Raw genomic sequence first — 19,455 nt, forward strand, 5'->3', positions numbered from 1 at the left:
GGTATTACCATCTTTTTTAAGAATTTTCCAGTTTGTTGTGATCCACACAGTCAAAGACTTTGGTGTAGTCAATAAAGCAAAAGTAGATGTTTTTCTGGAACTCTCTTGCTTTTTCTGTGATCCAACAGATACTGGCAAATTCATAGTAAATTTTAGGAATAACACTATACCTTCATAGTAAATTTCAGGGAATAACACTGTACCTTCAAAAGCCAGACACCAGAGATTATACAAGAGTAATCCTGGTACTAGGGAAAATACAAACATAAGGCCCTCTACAACAAGGCAGAAAAGGGAAGAAATGGAATGAATCGTGGCTTGTAGGGGTGGCTTGTGATACAGTAGGTCACAGACCCGCTTTTCCGGATGGTAAGCCGTTCTGTTTGTAAAATGCGGTGGAGACTCAGCTAAGTTATCTCTTGGGTTGTTAAAAATTGTGACGCAAACAAAATGCAAGATTTATTGGGATGATTTTTTTAAAATTCATTCTCTGTGTGTAGCCTAAGGAGACGCCTCTTCTTTCTGCTCGTTCCCTTCTCTTTGTGATAGTGTTGTTTGCTGCCAAAATGAAGTGAATCTTGGGTTTGAAAAGAAGCTTGTCTACCTATAGTCTTGTCCCCGCTGCCTCCTGTCTGAGGCAATAAGCAGAGAGGTTCAGTGACCGGCCCAGTGTCTGTCCGTTAGCTTGCCAAGGCAGAGCCAGGATTCACGCTGTCGTCTTCTGCTGCCGTCTGAGCACATCTCCATCTGCTACTGGCGGTGTCAAAATAATGGTGGTCTTTGGGAACAATGAAATATTTTATTAGAGCTGGGGGCAATTATTAGGTTAAACAACCCAGGGAATATATTTAAATTTATATTTCTTCTTTAGTCATTATCCTCCTCTAAGAAATCAAGGCCTCATGGGGACGTCCCTGGTGGTCCAGTGGTTAAGACTCTGAGCTTCCCACGCGGGGATGTAGAGGGTGCCAGTTTGATCCCTGGTTGGGGAACTAAGATCCCACATGCTGTATGGCACAGCCAAAAAAAGAGAAAGAAATCAAGACCTCGTGGACATTAGTAAATAAAAGTGTTTGCATTTTCACCAGTATCTGTGCTTAACTATTACAAACTTTGCATTTCCCACCAAGGAACACAAGTACTTGTACTTCAGCACAATAAACAAGGTACTCTTAAATGGAGAATAATAATCCGTCGGTTTGCCAGTTGTATGTCTTAGCTGCCAAAGTTTTCCTGAAATGGGACCTTTTGAGCCTGAATCCACAGGTGACATCACTTCAGGAGTTCTAGTGCAGTGCTGGCTCTGTGGACGCCTTCTGATTGGTTACCTGGTTGTGACTCATCAGGTGAGGTCAGAGCCACTCACATTTCTCAGGAGAACCAGGCACTGTCCTGGGCACATCAGGACCCAAACTGGGGAAATGAATTTGAGGGTGCTGTGCTTCTGTCAACGTCAGCCTGATGCCTTTGTGTGTAGGGTGCAGAATAGTCTGTGGGGCACTTTCTCATAATTCCCTGGGATACGTGAGGGACAGAGGGGAGGAGAGGGCAGGAGCTGATCACAGTGCTCAGAAGGCTGGGACTCCGTGAACAGTCAGAGGGAGGGCACGGGCTGAACTCTCTCCCCTCCTCACTCACGCTGTAGAAGACAGGTCCCAACAAAGAAAGCAACAGGGTCGACGTAGGGGGCAACAGTGCACTGCTTCCAGAGAAGGGAGAAGAGAGAGGAGAAGAAATGAAGCTGTGGGAGCAGGGCCTCCCATGGTCCGCTGCAGAGCCAGGTAGGGTTTTCACTTTATTCACGTCAGGTGTTGACTCCTATAGGCAGTTTCCCATGGATGAGTCCTGCTGGGACCCACCCGCTAATGATGCTGGTTTGAGGAAGTGATGAAAAGTCTGGAACCAAGTGAGACAGATGCTCTGTTTACTATCTTTGTGAGACAGGGAACTCGGAAGAGAATGTGAATCAGCGGCTGGGAAGAACTCTCGGTTTAAGTGCCAGAGACGTTAGCCCTGTTGTGCACATTCATTCATTCCTCAGATTTCCCGAGTGACTTGCTGTATCCTTGTCACCCGTCAGAGCTGTGGATCGGCAGGGGGCAGGGACAGGGTGTGCATAATTTGGGAAGGATTCAGCTAAGGAATCTTGCATTTCTGTCAGCAACACTGGAAAATTTTCTCTAGGCAAAAGTCTGGTCTTTCAAAACTGGTTATAAATTTGTATATTTTGCAGTTATCTCCCTACTAGTTTGTCTTGTTTCAGAATTGATGTAAAGAGATCTTAAGGTGAATCCTCATTAAGATAATGAATCCTTTAAAAAATAAGAGTAATTTATATGCCATCTTTCCCCAGTTCATTCATCTGTTTTTAAAGTTGGCTATTTGACAATAAAATAAAAATGAATTTTAAAAGGAGAATTCTCTTGCAGTCCAGTAATTAGGACCCTGTGCTTTCACTGCTGAGGGCCCAGGTTCAATCCCTGATCTAGGAGCTAAGATTCCATAAGCTGCTTGGCACTGCCTAAAAACAAAAAGAAAGTTGGCTGTTAAAGTTTTATAAAAGCTTCACTGTATTAAATCATGTAATACTAGCTCTAAGATCTAATGATTTCCTTTTTATATCAGCACTTTATGAGATATTGAAGACCTTCACAGATTTGTTATTCTTTGTATGCTATGAACTGATTTTATTTTTTTGTTGTGTGAGAAGTTTTTTCTGACTCCTTTCCCAGTTTTGAGACAGAGCTTTCCCTCTGATCTTACTTTCTCCGGAGCTTTCCTTTGAGGAGAAGAAATCTCAGGGGGTTAGGTACTAAGGGGCCGTGCTGGCTGGGAAGGAAAGACACCCGTCTGTGGCAGTGCAGTTGTCCCACTGCTGTTCTGCACAGAAACTCCTGCCTCAGCTTCAACTTCCCCACGGTGCTTAGAAACGGGGACTCGTGTGATGCTCTTTACTAGCCGCAACTACTGTATAAGGATACTGTGCAGAAACAGGCGTTAACGGACATTGGGTTCATGTCTAGCTAAAACCCAAGAATATGGTGAGGAAAAGGCAGGAATGGATCAAGGGACCAATTAGACATGGTAAACTACATGTTTTATTGAAATTAGAGAGTTCTAAGGTAGGTCAGTGCTGTCTTTGTTTACTCCCTAGAATGTAAGCAGAATAAGGGCATTTTTGTTTTTTTCACCACTGTACCCCAGAACCTAAAACAAGTGCTTGGCTATAGTAATAGATGCTTAGTGAACATCTGTTAAATGAATAGGGAACAGTTTTTGATTTAAGCTTAGAAATCATCCTATTCCCCCAAGTCAGATAAAATGTCCAGTATTTAACTTCCAGTCAGAACATGTGGGTATGGTGCTTTGGATTGCTCATGGTACCTAATCCTCAGCATGGGTGACATGTTCCTTTTGTGTGAGATGGTGGATGCTATTGATGTACACTGTGTGGAGAAGTTCCTTCACAAGGGAGGACCCTTCCCCCCCTTTCTCTGCTTACTTGGGATTTAGAGCTATGTTAGAGATTCACTGAATTTTTCTTAGTCATCCTGACCATAATGAATAAGATCAAAGCCTTTATAACTGCTGTGAGTAGTTCCTTCTTTTTAGAAGTAAAATGACTGTTGGTTTATCACTCATTCCCAGGCATTGAGGACTCACAGCTTCTGGCTTGAGTTTTTTTTTATTGTGAAACTGTCTCATCAGTGTGTCAAGGCACGCCATTGTACTTGTCTTCAGGGAAGAGACACCACCTCCATGAGTCACTCCTGTGATGAGTCCAGTCACAGGAAGGGTTTGCAGTGGCTGCTGTGCCGGGAACTACCTTCCCCGGTGTTTTCCAGTCGACAGCCTGTTGCCTTGAGCTGATAAGCATAGACTAGAGTGAGAGAAGTTGACTTGGTTGAAGGCTAGTCAGTGTCTCCATGAATCACATGTTCTTCTTCTAGTTGGAACACAGACTATGGGGTGGAGAGGGCCAGGAAAAAGAAGCCAGCTGTCAGAACACATGCTCCTGGTGAATTCACTGATGCTGAGTACCTGCTCTGTTCCGGGAAATGGACACAGGAAAAAAGATGCAGGTAAAGGAAGGAAGAGGACAGATTTGAGTGCTGTTTGGAGAACTCAGGAAATAAGTGAATTGAAGAGATGCTGAAAGGATGGCACAGGTGTTGGTGATGAGGCATGTGGCTCCCCTTGCCTTTATAACGATGGTTTTGTATTTACCCTGCACCGCACAGGATAACATTTATATATGCAGGTTGTAATTTGTGTTGCATCAGGTATATATATATATATATAATCTGGGCTCAAAATACTATGTGTAAATATTTGGTTTTACCCAGGTTATTCTTAATTACAGATAATGAATTGAGGGCCTTATAAGGGTAACTAATCACTTCATTAGAAACACAGCTTGGTTTTGTTAACTGGAATATTTATCACAGCACAGTTCTTTCACTTCTTGCATGAAAAGCTGTAATCTGGCTTTGAGATCTTTCACTCACAGAGACTCAGTCTTACCCCTCAAGATCTCATCCTCCTGAATTCAGATTCATGTTTATACGTGGTCACATGTGAAGAATGTCCTTTACTTCTGAGATTCCATTCAGCAATCCATATTTCAGGGAGGGTTCTCAAACTCTTAACTTGCCCTGTGAGGTTCGGCACAGCACTGACTGGGGCCAGTGATAATGAGCAAAGGCCTACTAGGCTTGTAGGCACGCACAGCTCCCTGTCCTGGGCCAGGAGAGCTTTCAACCAGGGGTCAGCTGATCCTGTGAAGGAATCAGTAGTTAATACTTTCAGTGCCCTCTCTAGGGGGCATTTATATTCAGCAAATTCTTCTGAGAAGCAAAGCTGCTGCTGCTAAGTCGCTTCAGTCGTGTCCAATTCTGTGTGACCCCATAGACGGCAGCCCACCAGGCTCCACCATCCCTGGGATTCCTCAGGCGAGAACACTGGAGTGGGTTGCCATTTCCTTCTCCAGTGCGTGAAAGTGAAGTCGCTGCTGCTGTTTAGTCAGTTGCTAAGTCATGTCCTACTCTTTGGGACCCCATAGATTACAGCCTTCCAGACTCAAGAAGCAAAGAATGAGCTATTATAGTGAAGTTTAAGGTGGACAATGAGAGGGAGAACCTGGAAATCTATTCCTAAGACTCATTTTCCTAGGATTTGCTTGAGTTGGCACATCTTGTCCAAGATTTGTTGAACTGAAATATATATGTGAAATGTAAGTTCTGTTATTGGTGGTTTAACAATTCCAGAGTGACATTTTAAGAGCAAAGATTTAAACTTATAGACCATAGTCAAAAATATTGCTCCCCAGCTGTGAGACTGGGCAAGGGATTCCTCAGTACCTCAGTTTCAGTTCAGTTCAGTTCAATCGCTCAGTCGTGTCCGACTCTTCGCGACCCCATGAATTGCAGCATGCCAGGCCTCCCTGTCCATCACCATCTCCTGGAGTTCACTCAGACTCACGTCCATCGAGTCCGTGATGCCATCCAGCCATCTCATCCTTCGTCGTCCCCTTCTCCTCCTGCCCCCAATCCCTCCCAGCATCAGAGTCTTTTCCAATGAGTCAACTCTTCGCATGAGGTGGCGGAAGTACTGGAGCTTCAGCTTTAGAGTCATTCCTTCCAAAGAAATCCCGGGGTTGATCTTCTTCAGAATGGACTGGTTGGATCTCCTTGCAGTCCAAGGGACTCTCAAGAGTCTTCTTCAACACCACAGTTCAAAAGCATCAATTCTTCGGCGCTCAGCCTTCTTCACAGTCCAACTCTCACATCCATACATGACCACAGGAAAAACCATAGCCTTGACTAGACGGACCTTAGTCAGCAAAGTAATGTCTCTGCTTTTGAATATACTATCTAGGTTGGTCATAAATTTTCTTCCAAGGAGTAAGCGTCTTTTAATTTCATGGCTGCAATCACCATCTGCAGTGATTTTGGAGCACCAAAAAATAAAGTCTGACACTGCTTCCACTGTGTCCCCATCTATTTGCCATGAAGTGATGGGACCAGGTGCCATGATCTTCGTTTTCTGACTGTTGAGCTTTAAGCCAACTTTTTCGCTCTCCTCTTTCACTTTCATCAAGAGGCTTTTTACTTCCTCTTCACTTTCTGCCATAAGGGTGGTGTCATCTGCCTATCTGAGGTTATTGATATTTCTCCCGGCAATCTTGATTCCAGCTTGTGTTTCTTCTAGTCTAGCGTTTCTCATGATGTACTCTGCATATAAGTTAAATAAGCAGGGTGACAATATACAGCCTTGACGTACTCCTTTTTCTATTTGGAACCAGTCTGTTGTTCCATGTCCAGTTCTAACTGTTGCTTCCTGACCTGCATACAGATTTCTCGAGAGGCAGGTCAGGTGGTCTGGTATTCCCGTCTCTTTCAGAACCTTCCACAGTTTATTGTGATCCACGCAGTCAAAGGCTTTGGCATAGTCAATCAAGCAGAAATAGATGTTTTTCTGGAACTCTCTTGCTCAGTTTACTTATCTGAAAATGAGGATATCCATCTGTACTTCTCAGGGGAAGTGGTGAGGCTTGAATGGGATGCTCAGCACCCATGGCTCAAGCAGTAAAGAATCTGCCTGCAATGCAGGAGACACAGGAGACCTGGGTTTCATCCCTGGGTCAGGAAGATCCCCTGGAGGAGGGCATGGCAACCCACTCCAGTATTCATGCTGGGAAAATTCGATGGACAGAGGAGCCTGGTGGACCATGATCCATGGGGACACAGCCGAATCGACTGAGCACACTCACGTGCATGTGCACACACACACACACATACACACAGCATAAGTAGTGGTGGTTTGGGGGAAAGCTTCTGCTAAAAGCACTGTGATGAACGTGTTGGGTGTATCTCTGTAACATTAATGAACTCATCAAATAATATAATTTGGAGAATGGGCAAGTGTTCCATGAAGCCCATGGAGAAATTCTGGTAAAGCTAGAGCTAAAATTGTATTTGTTTCTCTGTATTGTCACAAAATGAGTTAACGAGGTGGTTTGGTAGGTGGGAAAGGTGGTATTATCTGTAGGGAACTGTACACTAACTTTGATAAAACTGGTCACAGTTTTTCTATGTCAAGTTTTTTTGGTTTGCGGTTTTTGTTTGTTTGCTTTTGCTTTAATTTACTAAAGATGTCTTTGATAAACAAAAATAAGTATTTTCCCTGAATAAATATTAAGATTTTTGGTCTTCCTTCTGTTCGAATATTTCTATTTACCATTACTTGAGTAAGAGAAGCCCCCTTTACAAAAACTGAATATGAATCAAAAAAGAGATTTTTTAGATATTGACTTCCTTTTTAAAGAACTAAAATAGTGAGCCTCTGAGGAATGTGATTATCTCCTTCACTAGAACAGTATATGGTGGTTTCAGTCTACAGTCAAGCATACTGATTCCGTTTAACAGAAGATGATTTTGATCTTCCTGAAAGGTTTGTAGAACCCTGCAGTTGCAGTGAAACTCAAGTGGTCATTTAATGCAAATGGTACTGGTTGTACCTGACCCACTAGGGGGACTCCTTCACTCCTTGCCCAGGAGTAGCAGCCTGACCCGTCTTCTCACCAACATGTCTTCATCTAATTATTACACTGACTCTTCTCTTTTCTCCTTCTACCTCTTTCAAGAACAATGAAGAATCCTTGATGTTTTTCTCAATGGGGAAGTCTAGAATTGTGTTGGCAACCTCTTGAAAAGTCAAGGCCTCTTTGAGAGGTAAATGAAAAAGTTACAAGGTCTCAAACTATTGCTAATCATAGTCCCTGATTTCTTTTCTGTGCCGTTCAAGTAGTAGACTTTCAAGAGGTCCTTTCTGTGAATTCTCATGAAGCATGAGTGTATTCGGGCCACTTGGGGGTTTATGGTTTTGCGGACATAAGTTTATAGACCAAGGGAATTTACTGGTTTGTAACTGCAGTTCTTCTGGCTCAAAACCCTGTTCAACAGAGCACCGCAATAATACCTGACTTAATCCTTTTATGATTTGGCCATAATACTGCTAATATTCACAGGGACTTTACTCTGATCACATGTTTTCTTCTCCATTAAAAAACCCAAAGCTTTTTTCACTTTTTAACAGTTTTTGTTTTGAAAGCCTTTGGTTTTCTAATAACTTATGTTTAGGATTACATAGAGGCAGACCCAATTATTCGTAATAATTTAGTAACAAAGTGACTTTAACAGTTTTACTGACTTTTAAAAATCATGCCCTGTGCCCTGTGTGTGTGTGTGTGTGTGTGTGTGTTTGGGGTGGGGGTTACTTTAAAAGACAGCTGAGTGCTGTGTAGGAGATTGGACATGGCTATCACCGGTGATTCATTTGCTTCCCTGATTCATTCCTAGCCTAGGTCCTAGTTCAAGTTAGCACAGGATGTCCCTTGTACAGAATGTCCAGAGGTTTTAAGAAGAACTTTCAGAACTAATGAGGAGGGAGATAAAGTGCCTCAGACACTAATGAGGGCAGGGAATGCAGAGGAATCCGACCCCAGCACTGGAAAAGGAGGCGTGGCCGAGAGCGCCGGTGGTTTCAGTCTTGGCTCCGCCACTGTCCTTGGGGTTGGTTAGCACACCTGCCTCTAGATAATGCACATTCCATGGTGCTTTGGTTTCCTTCCAAGATGAGGACCATGTGTCATCTGATGGAGTTCCAAATTGCTAGGAAACAGATGGGACCTCGTTGGGTAGTATCTGTTGTTGAACCCCGTAAGCACTCTTAAAGGATCCTTTTTGCTTCCTCTGTTGCTTCTCTTGCCTACAGTTTTCCCAAGATCTTCTGATCCTTAGCTCACCTAATTTTCAAATGGAATCTGAGATGCTGTGAGCTGAGTTTCCACAATATATATTAACTTTCTTCTCTACTGTGGCCTCCCTGCATGGTTAAGGCATGGCCTAGAGTTCCCAGTGTGGTTGATCAGACTTACGGTTAGTTGACCAAATGCCTAAAAACTACACACATGCACACGCACACACACGCATGCACACACACACATACACACACACAGTGTGGAGTGGTTCTTGAAAATCACAGAGATGCCTTGAGAATTAAATATGATTTTACTTCTCCAGCTGATTGCCCAGCTATTTTAAGCAACAGATTCTACCATACAAAATAATTCCTGACAAGTCCTTGAAATTTGTAGTAATGGACATTTGGTTTTATCTGAAATTCACTCAGAGCTTTCTATTTCCTCTAGGCATCTACAGCACAAAGATAATAACATATTCATAAAAAGTATCCGGCTTCACTTATATGTTGAGGAGCCTTAGAAGAGCTGCATTTGAGTTTCTTTGTTTAGTTAAGCTTTGATTGTCTACTTGTGTATACTGTTGTCACCAATCACCTAGAATACAGAATCCATCAAAGTGGACAGTTCCCCAGCCAAACAGGAGAGTTGTAGGGCTATATTATTCTTTTCCTGGGTGTTGTAGAGGCTGAGCTTCTTGCCTGAGTAGAGAAGAAGAAATAGAAGCACGTAACACAGCTGACATCCTTGAATATGAAAGTGGGAAATTCCGAGTTCCTGAATCCTAAAGCCTTGGGGAAAGAGCTGTTTGTCTGTATTAATGGCTTAACTGCAGGTCTTATTCTGCTTTCAGTTAAAATTTTTAAAAAATCAAACTCATGTTCCTTACCGCCTTTGTTTACTCTTGTTTTTAAGGAAGACTGGGCGTGTTGAAGACTCAGACCTGGCACACATATAAACTACAGGTGTGACAAATTATTTTGGGTGGAAGGGTAAGAGCCCAAAGTTAGAGCATTTTCTGGGGCAAGAGAATTTAAAGATAAGGAGATGGAGGACGGGGCAGGAACAGGGTCATGAGTGGGAATTTGGACATGGTGAAAGTCATTCAAAGAAGACAGAAGCAACCAGTCCTGTTTGTGTTTCAGAAAGTCACTGAAACAAGTGGCCAAGTGTGGGGTGGATGGGAGAGGAGAGAAACGTGAGATGGCCAGCAGGCCAGCTAGTAGCTGGCTGTAATTGTTCTGGGGGGTGGCAAGGATGAGAAGATATGTCAATTATGTATATGTAGAGAAGCTTCGGAGAAGGCAGTGGCACCCCACGCCAGTACTCTTGCCTGGAAAATCCTATGGATGGAGGAGCCTGGAAGACTGCAGTCCATGGGGTCGCTGAGGGTTGGACACGACTGAGTGACTTCACTTTCACTTTTCACTTTCATGCATTGGAGAAGGAAACAGCAACCCACTCCAGTGTTCTTGCCTGGAGAATCCCAGGGACGGGGGAGCCTGGTGGGCTGCCGTCTATGGGGTCGCACAGAGTCAGACACGACTGAAGTGACTTAGCAGTAGAGAAGCTTGATTTATAATATAATGGAACTATGATATTATTCCTTTTTTTAAAAAAGGAATTAAAAAACTTTGTTCTTAAAACCAATCACTTTCCTAAGTTATTGTATAAATTTGGCTTGTTTGCAAGCAGGGCACATTTTTATGGATTTCAAGGGAGAAAGATCCACATATGTTGTTCAAGATCGAGCCAAATGCTGGATTTCTTCTCTAATGAAAAGAGGGGAAAGAAGTCTTTCCCTCTCCTCTTTACTCCCTGACGATGAAGGAAAGAACCTGTGGGGCTAGAAGGCCCACAGCATCGTAAGTAGACTGCAGCCAGCAACAGCAGTGCTTTTACAGCCCCCAGAGCTCCATGTTCTCCTTCTCTGCTGTGTGCTTGGCCCCTGGCGGGACAGGACACCAGTAAACAAGAAGCCTGTCCTTGAGGAAATTTCCAATCCCGAGAGGGGACAGTGCCAGCAGATAAGTAATTAGAGCATAGAGGGAACTGCATGGAAACCACTCTTTTCTGGAGATGCCCTGGAATTGTCTGCAGATGTGAGCTGGGTTTTGAAGGGCATACAGAAATCCCTCCCAAGGGAAAAGGAGTCGGGTATTCCGGGTACCCTGACGAGATGACACAGTGTCTAGATGATGCCATGGGAGTTAGCGGATCCCAGAGATCCTGGTCACTCCTGATCCGGAAAAACAAGTCTCTCAGGGTGTTTTCCCAGGTGACCTGACTGAGCTCCAGGTGAGCAGGGTTCTACTGCAGTGAGTTCCATTTCCCCTTTTCAATTCTCAGTTCTTTTTCTTTCCATCCTGGTCTAAGGTTAGAGATGAGATGCACTAACTTTTTAGAGATGCTTTCTCCCAGAACCCTGCTTAATGAACATTCCAGTTACTCAGCTGATTGCCTGATGTGCAGTCCTGACACGACATATTATGAAGTGTCATTATTTTAGACCCATTCAGATAGGATTTGGGATCATCTGGACTGGGTGGAATTTGATTATACACTGTGAACAAAGGAGTTTGCCAGATAAATTAGTCCTCTGTTAAATAAGATTCCAAGAAGGATGCCTAATGTAATCATGTAGAAAGTAAGGTGTTTGGGTTTTCTTTATTTAATCAGGTTCCAGGATACTTTAAAAAAATGAATCTTGTCAATTCATGAAAGCAGCTTTAGTAGGAGTTTTAATTGTTAATTTTTTAAACCAAATAAGACATGAATGTATGCTCATTTTTACAAAAAGCAAACAAACCAGAACTAAAATAAAAAGTACATGTCTCATTTTGCCAACTAAATGTTTGTAGCTACCTTTTTCTTTACATATACACACATTTAATGACATGTAGTTTTGTTTTCCACTCTTGTAAAATAGGATCAGCCTAATCTGTAACTAGCTCTCATCTTACAATATTTTAAGATGAGTGTCCTATGACCACGGACATATGTCTACTTCATTCTTTTGGACAGCTGTGTGATGTTCCATATTATAGCTGTACTATGGTTTACTTATTCATCTCCCTGATGGTGGATATTCAGATGATTTTCATTCTTTGTCAGAACAAAGCATTAGTATCTGTCTTTATTCAAATCTTTGTGTCTGTGCACAAGTTTCTTCCAGTAGGATTTCTCTTGAATTCTTGGTTAGCAGTTGGAGTCAGTGTTTATTTATACTTGGAGATAACGAAAGTATTTTTCTTAGAAATACTCAATTTTTCCTGCAAATTATGCTGCCTTTTCTATAAATAGTTAGGCTTGTGACATCCTTTGTGGAGCATTCCATGGAGCCACTGTATGGGATGGTGTCAGCAATTTTATTATAAACTCTTGCCAAAGGCAGTGTCAGAAATGAGCCTACATAGCACAGAAGTAGAAATTAGTTCTTGATTCTTTTTTCTCCTTCCTATCCTGACACAAGATTATAGAGATTCTACAGAGTGGCTTATATAGTATAGTCATTTAAGCAGCTGTGGTAAAACATGAATGCATTCTTATTTTTTTTTTAAATAAGATGGAATTAGGATATGGGATCTGCAAGAGAGGGATGGCCTTCCCTTAATTTAATAAAAACAATCTGAGAAAACAGGAGCCCCTCAGATCTTTAATTGTTTGTTTCTTATTTCCTCTGCCTATGCACTTCTCTGTCTCTCTCCTTTTTCTCTCTGCGTGAATTGTAACATTGCTTTCTGTGGCTGTGGCCCAGATTAAAGCGGTGGAGAAATTTGTGACCGCATAGAGCGACTGTTTGGTACCTCTGACACAAAGGAGAGGAAAAGTAATGGGGCACACTTTGGCTGCCGCATCTCCACTCTTGCAACCCCCGAAGGGGATTTTTATGGGATCTCAGTGCCAAATCTTTCCAGTGACATGACCTCGCCAACATTGAAATGTGATTTGTGTTTTCCTTCCAAGATCTAGGATGTAATTCAAAGATAGAAAAATTCTTTTCTTCTTGTTTCTGTTCTTTTTTCTATCTAATTTAAAAGCTTAGGTAAAAACAAGAAATGATCTAAATCAGAGTTATCAGACCAGTAAGATGTCTTGGGAAAAGAGAAAGATCTTCTGAATAAAAAGGCAGGAGAAGGATTTCCCTGGTGGTCCAATGCTTCCAATGCAGGGGGTGTGGGTTCAATCTCTAGTCAGGGAACTAAGATCCCACATGCATCAAGGCCTAAAAAAAAAGGCAGAAGGTCCAAATATCCAACAGTAGGGTTGGGCTAGGCGGTGCTAGTGGTAAAGAACCCACCTGCCAATACAGGAGACATAAGGGACGAGGGTTTGATCCCTGGGTTGGAAAGACCCCTTGGAGGAGGGCATGGCAACCCACTCCACTATTCTTGCCTGGAGAATCCCATGCACAGAGGAGCCTGGCAGGCTACAGTCCATAGGGTTGCAAAAAGTCAGACATGACTAAAGCAACTTGTCACACACACACAAGTGCACTTTGGGGCATCCAACATGTGTAGAATAGAATGAGGATGCTCTCTCTCTGCCAATGTATCAATAGAAAGATATTACTGTTAGGTGAAGAAAAACAAGATGCAGTGAGTGTGTAGAATATGCAAATATTTCTCTAAGAAAAGGGGAAAACAAGAATGTATATTTGGATTTACTAGTATTTGCATAAGGAGACTGAAGGTTACACAAGCGATGAGTAAGACTGTTCATGGAATACCTCTTTAAAGTGTCCTAATTTTTGAATTAGGACTGTATGACCTACTTAGAAATAAAAAATAATTTTTTAAAAGGAAATTCTGAGGTGTTAGCAAAGATCTTGTTTAAACCCACTGTATATGTGATTTTACTTCTCATAGGTACCTTTTAGGGGAGGGTCAGTTGCAGGACCATGTATTTTGAGGAGAAAGGGAATAATCTATAATTATAACATATATGGCAATTTAAATTCTAACTAATTTTCGTAGGAAATTGAAATGGTAGATTTGCATCTAAACTGTTTAGCTTGTTCAGACTTTCTTAGGTTTGTTCTTAATTTTTTTTCTTCAAAGTAATTGAAAACTGTGAAACAAGATGCTCTTTTGTTTTTTAATTTTTAATGATTTACAATATTACATTAGTTTCAGGTATACAGCATAGTGATTCAGTTTTTTTCTGGTTTTGTTTTTTTTTTTAGATTATATTCCATTGTAGCTTATTACAAAATGTCAGGTGTGATTCCCTATGCTGTACAGTAGAACATTATGTAATGACAAAGGGATTAAAACAAGAAGAGGATATCATATTTATTAACATATATGCTCCCAATATAGGATCACCTAAATACATAAAGCAAATACTAACAGATGGGCAGGGTTGATGATTAGCTTAAAGCAAGATGTTCTTGATTCACGATCAGAACCCCTTGCTGAGGCCTTGGTTAACATGTGAGAAAGTGTGGTATTAAGCCTGTTTGTTGTGTCTGTGCTTTTATTTTCTACAGGAGCAGGAAAATTCAGATTCGAAACATCCCTCCTCACCTGCAGTGGGAGGTAGGCCAATGAATTTCTGTATTAATTATCTTCCTGCTCTCTGTCTTCATTTGCTAATGGAGTAACGGGGCCTTTTGTCCTTTTGTTATAGTTCCCTTTCACGTTTAGGAGTTAGAGGTCTTCAGCACCCTAATGGGAATGATCTGCCCTGAGTTTGGGGTCAGAGTCGTCCCTTTTGTTGTGCTGGATATACACTTTGATCCCTTATGTTCTGTCTTCTCGGGAACCCAGCACCAACAGACAAACTAAACAAAATAAATGCCTTGCTTGTGATTTTTATCCCATGATTTTAGAAAAGATTTTTACCTTTCTAAGTTATGATTTGGGAGGAAATAAATGGAAAATCAATAAGAAAAGAAGGTTCTTTGTTAGTTTGGGCAAGTGTTTTGTTTATTTTGAATTGATTGTTGTGAATAACAGTTAAGGCATATTTTCAGAGTTGTAAAATTTCTTACAAGATTGTTACCTTAAAATAAGATAGAATATGAGGAGTAGCCTTATTGCCTCATTTAAAGGCACACTGCCCCATGGTCCCCAAAACGGAATCAAAATAGACTTAAAGGAAATAGAATGTTTTGGCTAACATTTTTGTTACCTTAAGGGAAAAAAAAAACCACTTTTTATTGTGGAAAATTTTGAGCATGTATATATCTCATTGCTTCATAAAATAAGGCGATCCCTAAAGGAAATCTGATGGAAGAATGGTTAAATCTTTCAGAAAGGAGAAGTGCTTTTTGTACATTAGTCTGCTTCTCATTTTGAAAGCAAATGGGCTCTAACCATCATGAACGTGATTGTTAACAATTACTAAGAAAACTGTTGTGTTTCCTCAGTGAAGAGACTACTCGGGAGCCAATAAGCAAATGAAAGCCCTGTATATCCATTCATTTCTCGCTGTTTTTATGAAGACCTGAAATTCTGACAGTGAAGCTTCTTTTTCAGGTGTTGGATGGACTTTTGGCTCAGTGTGGGACAGTGGAGAACGTGGAGCAAGGTAATAAGTGCTGAAATTAGCCTGTTGAATTTTGAGAGGAATATTACCTGGTAACTTTTTTAGGTTGGGTGAAATCCAAGGACAAATAAGTTTAAATTCCACTGAAGCAAGCTTCCTAGAGTGTATGTTTGTATATCTGCATGTATGTAAGAAATGTCTGTATCTGTCTTTCCATATCTATTTATTCAAAGAATGGTTTTCAGACTATATTTCTTATACTCTGTAATGTACTCAAGCACTGGACAAATTGCTGTCAGGATGGGGGAAGCTTAATTCATTTGGAAGTAACTGTATTTATACTATGACAACTTTCTTCTTCCTGATTAAGAACAACATACCCCTGATGTCTTGGGCTGTTTTTCAAGGTGTAGGACTCCTACACCATTATCACCTGCAGCACTTGGGAAAATGCAGTTTCCTGGGGCTCACCGTAGACAGATTGACAAAGTAAGACTCTCTGGGGGAAGAAGTCATGAAACTATGTTTTAAACAGTCACTTCCAAGTGATTTTTGTGTGTATTCATTTGAGAGCCTCTGTCTTGGGAACAGTGTTGTAAATCCCCAGAAAATGTATATTCTTTTTCCTGGCACTTTATTTTTACCTTCTAAAACATTTACCTTTACAGACAGTGAAGTCATACATAACTGTTAATATTCACTTAGGAAAAAAACCACAGAAAATGCATTTTCTCATATGCAGTCTGTCTGCTAGTATAGTTAATATAATAGTTTTTAAAGCAGTAATTATTCAGATGCTCTATACTCCATGAGTATTAAAAATATTATTATTCAGTTTCATGCTTCTGACTGCCCATCCCCAAGTTGGGAGATAGGCCCACCAAGGTAAAGGGAAAGAGCCAGAAAGAAGACATCATTTATAAGGATTCTGTGTTCTCAGTTCTTGTTATTTCCCTCAAATGGAAGACATTCTAGTAAGAATTGGATGTTGTAGGCAAGATGACCTTCCAGACATGAACCTGTACAAGTTACTAGCTAAGACCATGTTATAAACTCAGGACAGTGCCATGCAAGGCAGAAATACTCCAGGCCCCTGGGGTAGACCACAGCTCCAGGAGCACCTGTGCCCTCAAGAGCACCCTAGTTGCCTCATGACTGTAGGGTAGAAGTGTTGGGCTGTTGTTTTGTTCTGTTTCATAGGTAATTCCTGATTCAGCAAGAAAGCATTCTGCAGGAGAATTTTAAGAATCTTTATAGAGCTTTCATGTCCAATGAAATAAAGTATTTGAATGGAGTTCAGTTCCTCCTAGAATCACAGGTCTGATTTCCTGAAGACAGATGTCTTTGAAGAACAAAGAATATAAATAAGAACGAATCTGAGACTTTTAGTGGGTAGCTTTATTCAGGAGGTTCAAACCCAGCCCCTTTGTCCTTTTTGGGTCTGCAGCTTCATCTGTTGCACTCCAAAGTGTAACTCTGGGACCTAGTAGCATTCAGGGTGTCAACACCGAGAGAGGGTGGTTGTGGGTGCACATGGCCTATTTTGCGCTGAGAGGTGCAGTCCTGTGAGGACCTCTGTGCTAGAAAGCAACACGAACCTCCGAGGCCGAGGCCGGGACTGGTTTCAGTGTTGGTGACCCATACGTCTCAATGGCAGTTCCTTCCTGAGGAGTATGTACCCCTCCCCATAAGCGCTGCAGCTGCTTTGAAGTTATTGTATAACAGTAACCGTTAACCTTTTTGGAAATCATATGGAAATTATAAGACAGAAAAATCCACGTCCCCACAGATTTGAATATTTGCAGGGAAGTGGGGAGGGTGAGTATAGGATTCCTGAAGCTCTAACATGGGTTCAAAATTAAGAATCCTTGCACTAGAGGGTTTTATTATTACTTTGAAAAGCAGCTCTAGTGTGGTTTTCTTGAATTATGCTCTGCTTAATGCTGTTAATTCCAAGTCGCCTAATAGCTTAAATGTTTTAATGGAGAAGATTTTGAATTAGTCATGTCTGTTGATTTTGGGGAAACCAATATACTTTTGATCTAAGTTTACTGACTTGGATGGAGAAAGTTTTGTCCTGTCTTTTGAATTCATTTTTAACACCTGACTTTGGAAGAAGCTCTATCAATTATTAATCAAGATAAACCAACTCACAAGAGTGATACCTTGTTAGCCACTCTTAGAGTTTATATGTTCTCCTCTTTAGCCAAGTGGGTTGGAATTGCCAGTTTTCTTGATTCATTGTACACAGTTACTAGATTTAACTCACACAGTCAGATTCAGTCAAAGTGGAACAAATATTGTAATAGTTCAACCTTGTCCATGAACAAACAATTAAAATTAAAATACTTTCTTATTATTTTATATATATACCCAATTATTTAAAAATTATAGCAGATAAAACTGGTAGTGGTACAGTAAATTAATACAAACTTCTTGGAGAGTAATTTGAAAATAATCATTAAAAAGCATTATGTTCTTTTTACCCAATTATTTTTCTTCTAAATGACACTAAAAATAAGTAATTCAGAAGAACACAAATCAAGTGGTATTTGCAACAGTGGTGATTTTTACCAACAGTCTTCAGAGAGCAAATACTGAGAACAACCATTTGTCAACAATTAAGGAATGGTTAGGCAAAAATCATGGCCCATTTGCTTGCTGCAATTTTATGTAGACATTAAAAATGAAAAATCCAAAGAAACTGTGCATAAACATATACACATGCAGAAGTGTTGAAAATAAGTAGAAAATACAGCTTTAAGTTACATATACAATTGATTACAAATGTGTATATTCAATTGATTGTAAATTACTATGAGTGCACATGAATAAACATAGAATTCAAATAACTCTTAAGAGTTTGAACAATGAGATTTTTGTGCATTTTTCTCTATTTACATTGAGCCAGAGGGCTACACCTTTTTTTTTTTTTCTGTGACAATGTAGTTTTTGCTTCTTTCCTAGTCAACACAGACACAGAAACTGCCGTTGTCAACGTCACATATGCAACAAGAGAAGAAGCTAAAACGTAAGTGGATTTAGCTTATTTCCCTTTAAATCTGGGCTGGGGAATGCCGGGGAAGCTTGTCGTTGGATTCCACTGAATCCTGTGTTTATAAACCTTTTCTGAAAAGATGCAGATCTTTGACGCATCAGTAGTACTGGTGCAGTTGCTGAGCCATGTCCAACTCCGTGCGACCCCATGGACTGTAGCCCGCCAGGCTCCTCTGTCCGTGGGATTCTCCAGGCAAGGATACTGGAGTGGATTGCCATTCCTTTCTCCAGGGGATCTTCCCAACCCAGGGACTGAACCCAGGTCTCTCACATTGCAGGTGGATTCTTTACCATCTGAGCCCCCAGGGAATGCAGATCTTTGACACATCCATAGTGCCCCAGTGAATTTATACCAGGGTATCTGTTTGTTGACTGTACAGAGATTTTTATCTTGAAAAATGTTGAGCCTTGGCATCAAAACCAAGGTGGGAGCTGTATCTTGAAACAGTCAGGAGTAGAGCATACCACATCTCTGACGTTGTGTCCCCTAGAGTCTGCTTTGACAACTGGAAGCCACTTTGACCTGGAGCTTTCTCCATGCACCATGAGGAAAAAGCCCAAGCCTGTTTCTGTTCACACTCATTGGGTGAATGCTGAAACTTCCTTTTCCCTCTATGAATATTAGAAGGGGGGGTTCACCTCTGTGACATCAGCCCAAGGGAGCATTGTCATCTTGGACTGGTTCATCAAAGAAGACCTGGCTCGGGCTCTTCTTCCTATTCACATTCACATCCCAACCCCACTCATGGCTACATTGCTTCAGTGATGGTTAATTGTGAGCTTGGCTGTTAACACATATGGGATTGAATATCTTAAAAACAACAACAAAAACAAGTTCCTTTTTGTAGAAGGCCCATGAAGTGCCTGTCAGGTCCTCATAACTAGAATTATGGTCACACGTGGTCATGCTTTATGGAGGTGGCATAATATTCATATTGGTTATACATCCCAGAATTAGTGTTTTTTCCCAAGGTTTCCACATCCGTGAATGCGTATTTAACCCGTTCTCATACCACTAGTTTTCAAAATGTTAATTTTGCATTGAAAAAGGCACCAGTCATTTGCTGTTAGCTTTTTGAACATTTTTAAAATTAATTTTATATATTCTTTTGGCTGTGCTGGGTCTTCTTTGCTGCACAGTCTTT

At 41.1% G+C, this 19,455-nt stretch overlaps 1 protein-coding gene across 4 annotated transcripts in view; it reads left to right on the forward strand.

Annotated features, from left to right (window-relative positions):
• IGF2BP2 (insulin like growth factor 2 mRNA binding protein 2) overlaps positions 1–19,455 on the forward strand; it is a 164,030-nt gene that overhangs the window by 108,680 nt on the left and 35,895 nt on the right. For all 4 annotated transcript variants that reach the window (XM_069558665.1, XM_069558667.1, XM_069558664.1 and 1 more), the window contains exons 3-5: positions 14,253–14,301; positions 15,244–15,295; positions 18,221–18,284. In XM_069558665.1, the coding sequence (XP_069414766.1) occupies positions 14,253–14,301; positions 15,244–15,295; positions 18,221–18,284 (165 nt within the window). The remainder of the gene's footprint in view (positions 1–14,252; positions 14,302–15,243; positions 15,296–18,220; positions 18,285–19,455) is intronic.

Source organism: Ovis canadensis, chromosome 1 (genome assembly GCF_042477335.2).
Source record: "Ovis canadensis isolate MfBH-ARS-UI-01 breed Bighorn chromosome 1, ARS-UI_OviCan_v2, whole genome shotgun sequence".
Classification (NCBI taxonomy): domain Eukaryota; kingdom Metazoa; phylum Chordata; class Mammalia; order Artiodactyla; family Bovidae; genus Ovis; species Ovis canadensis.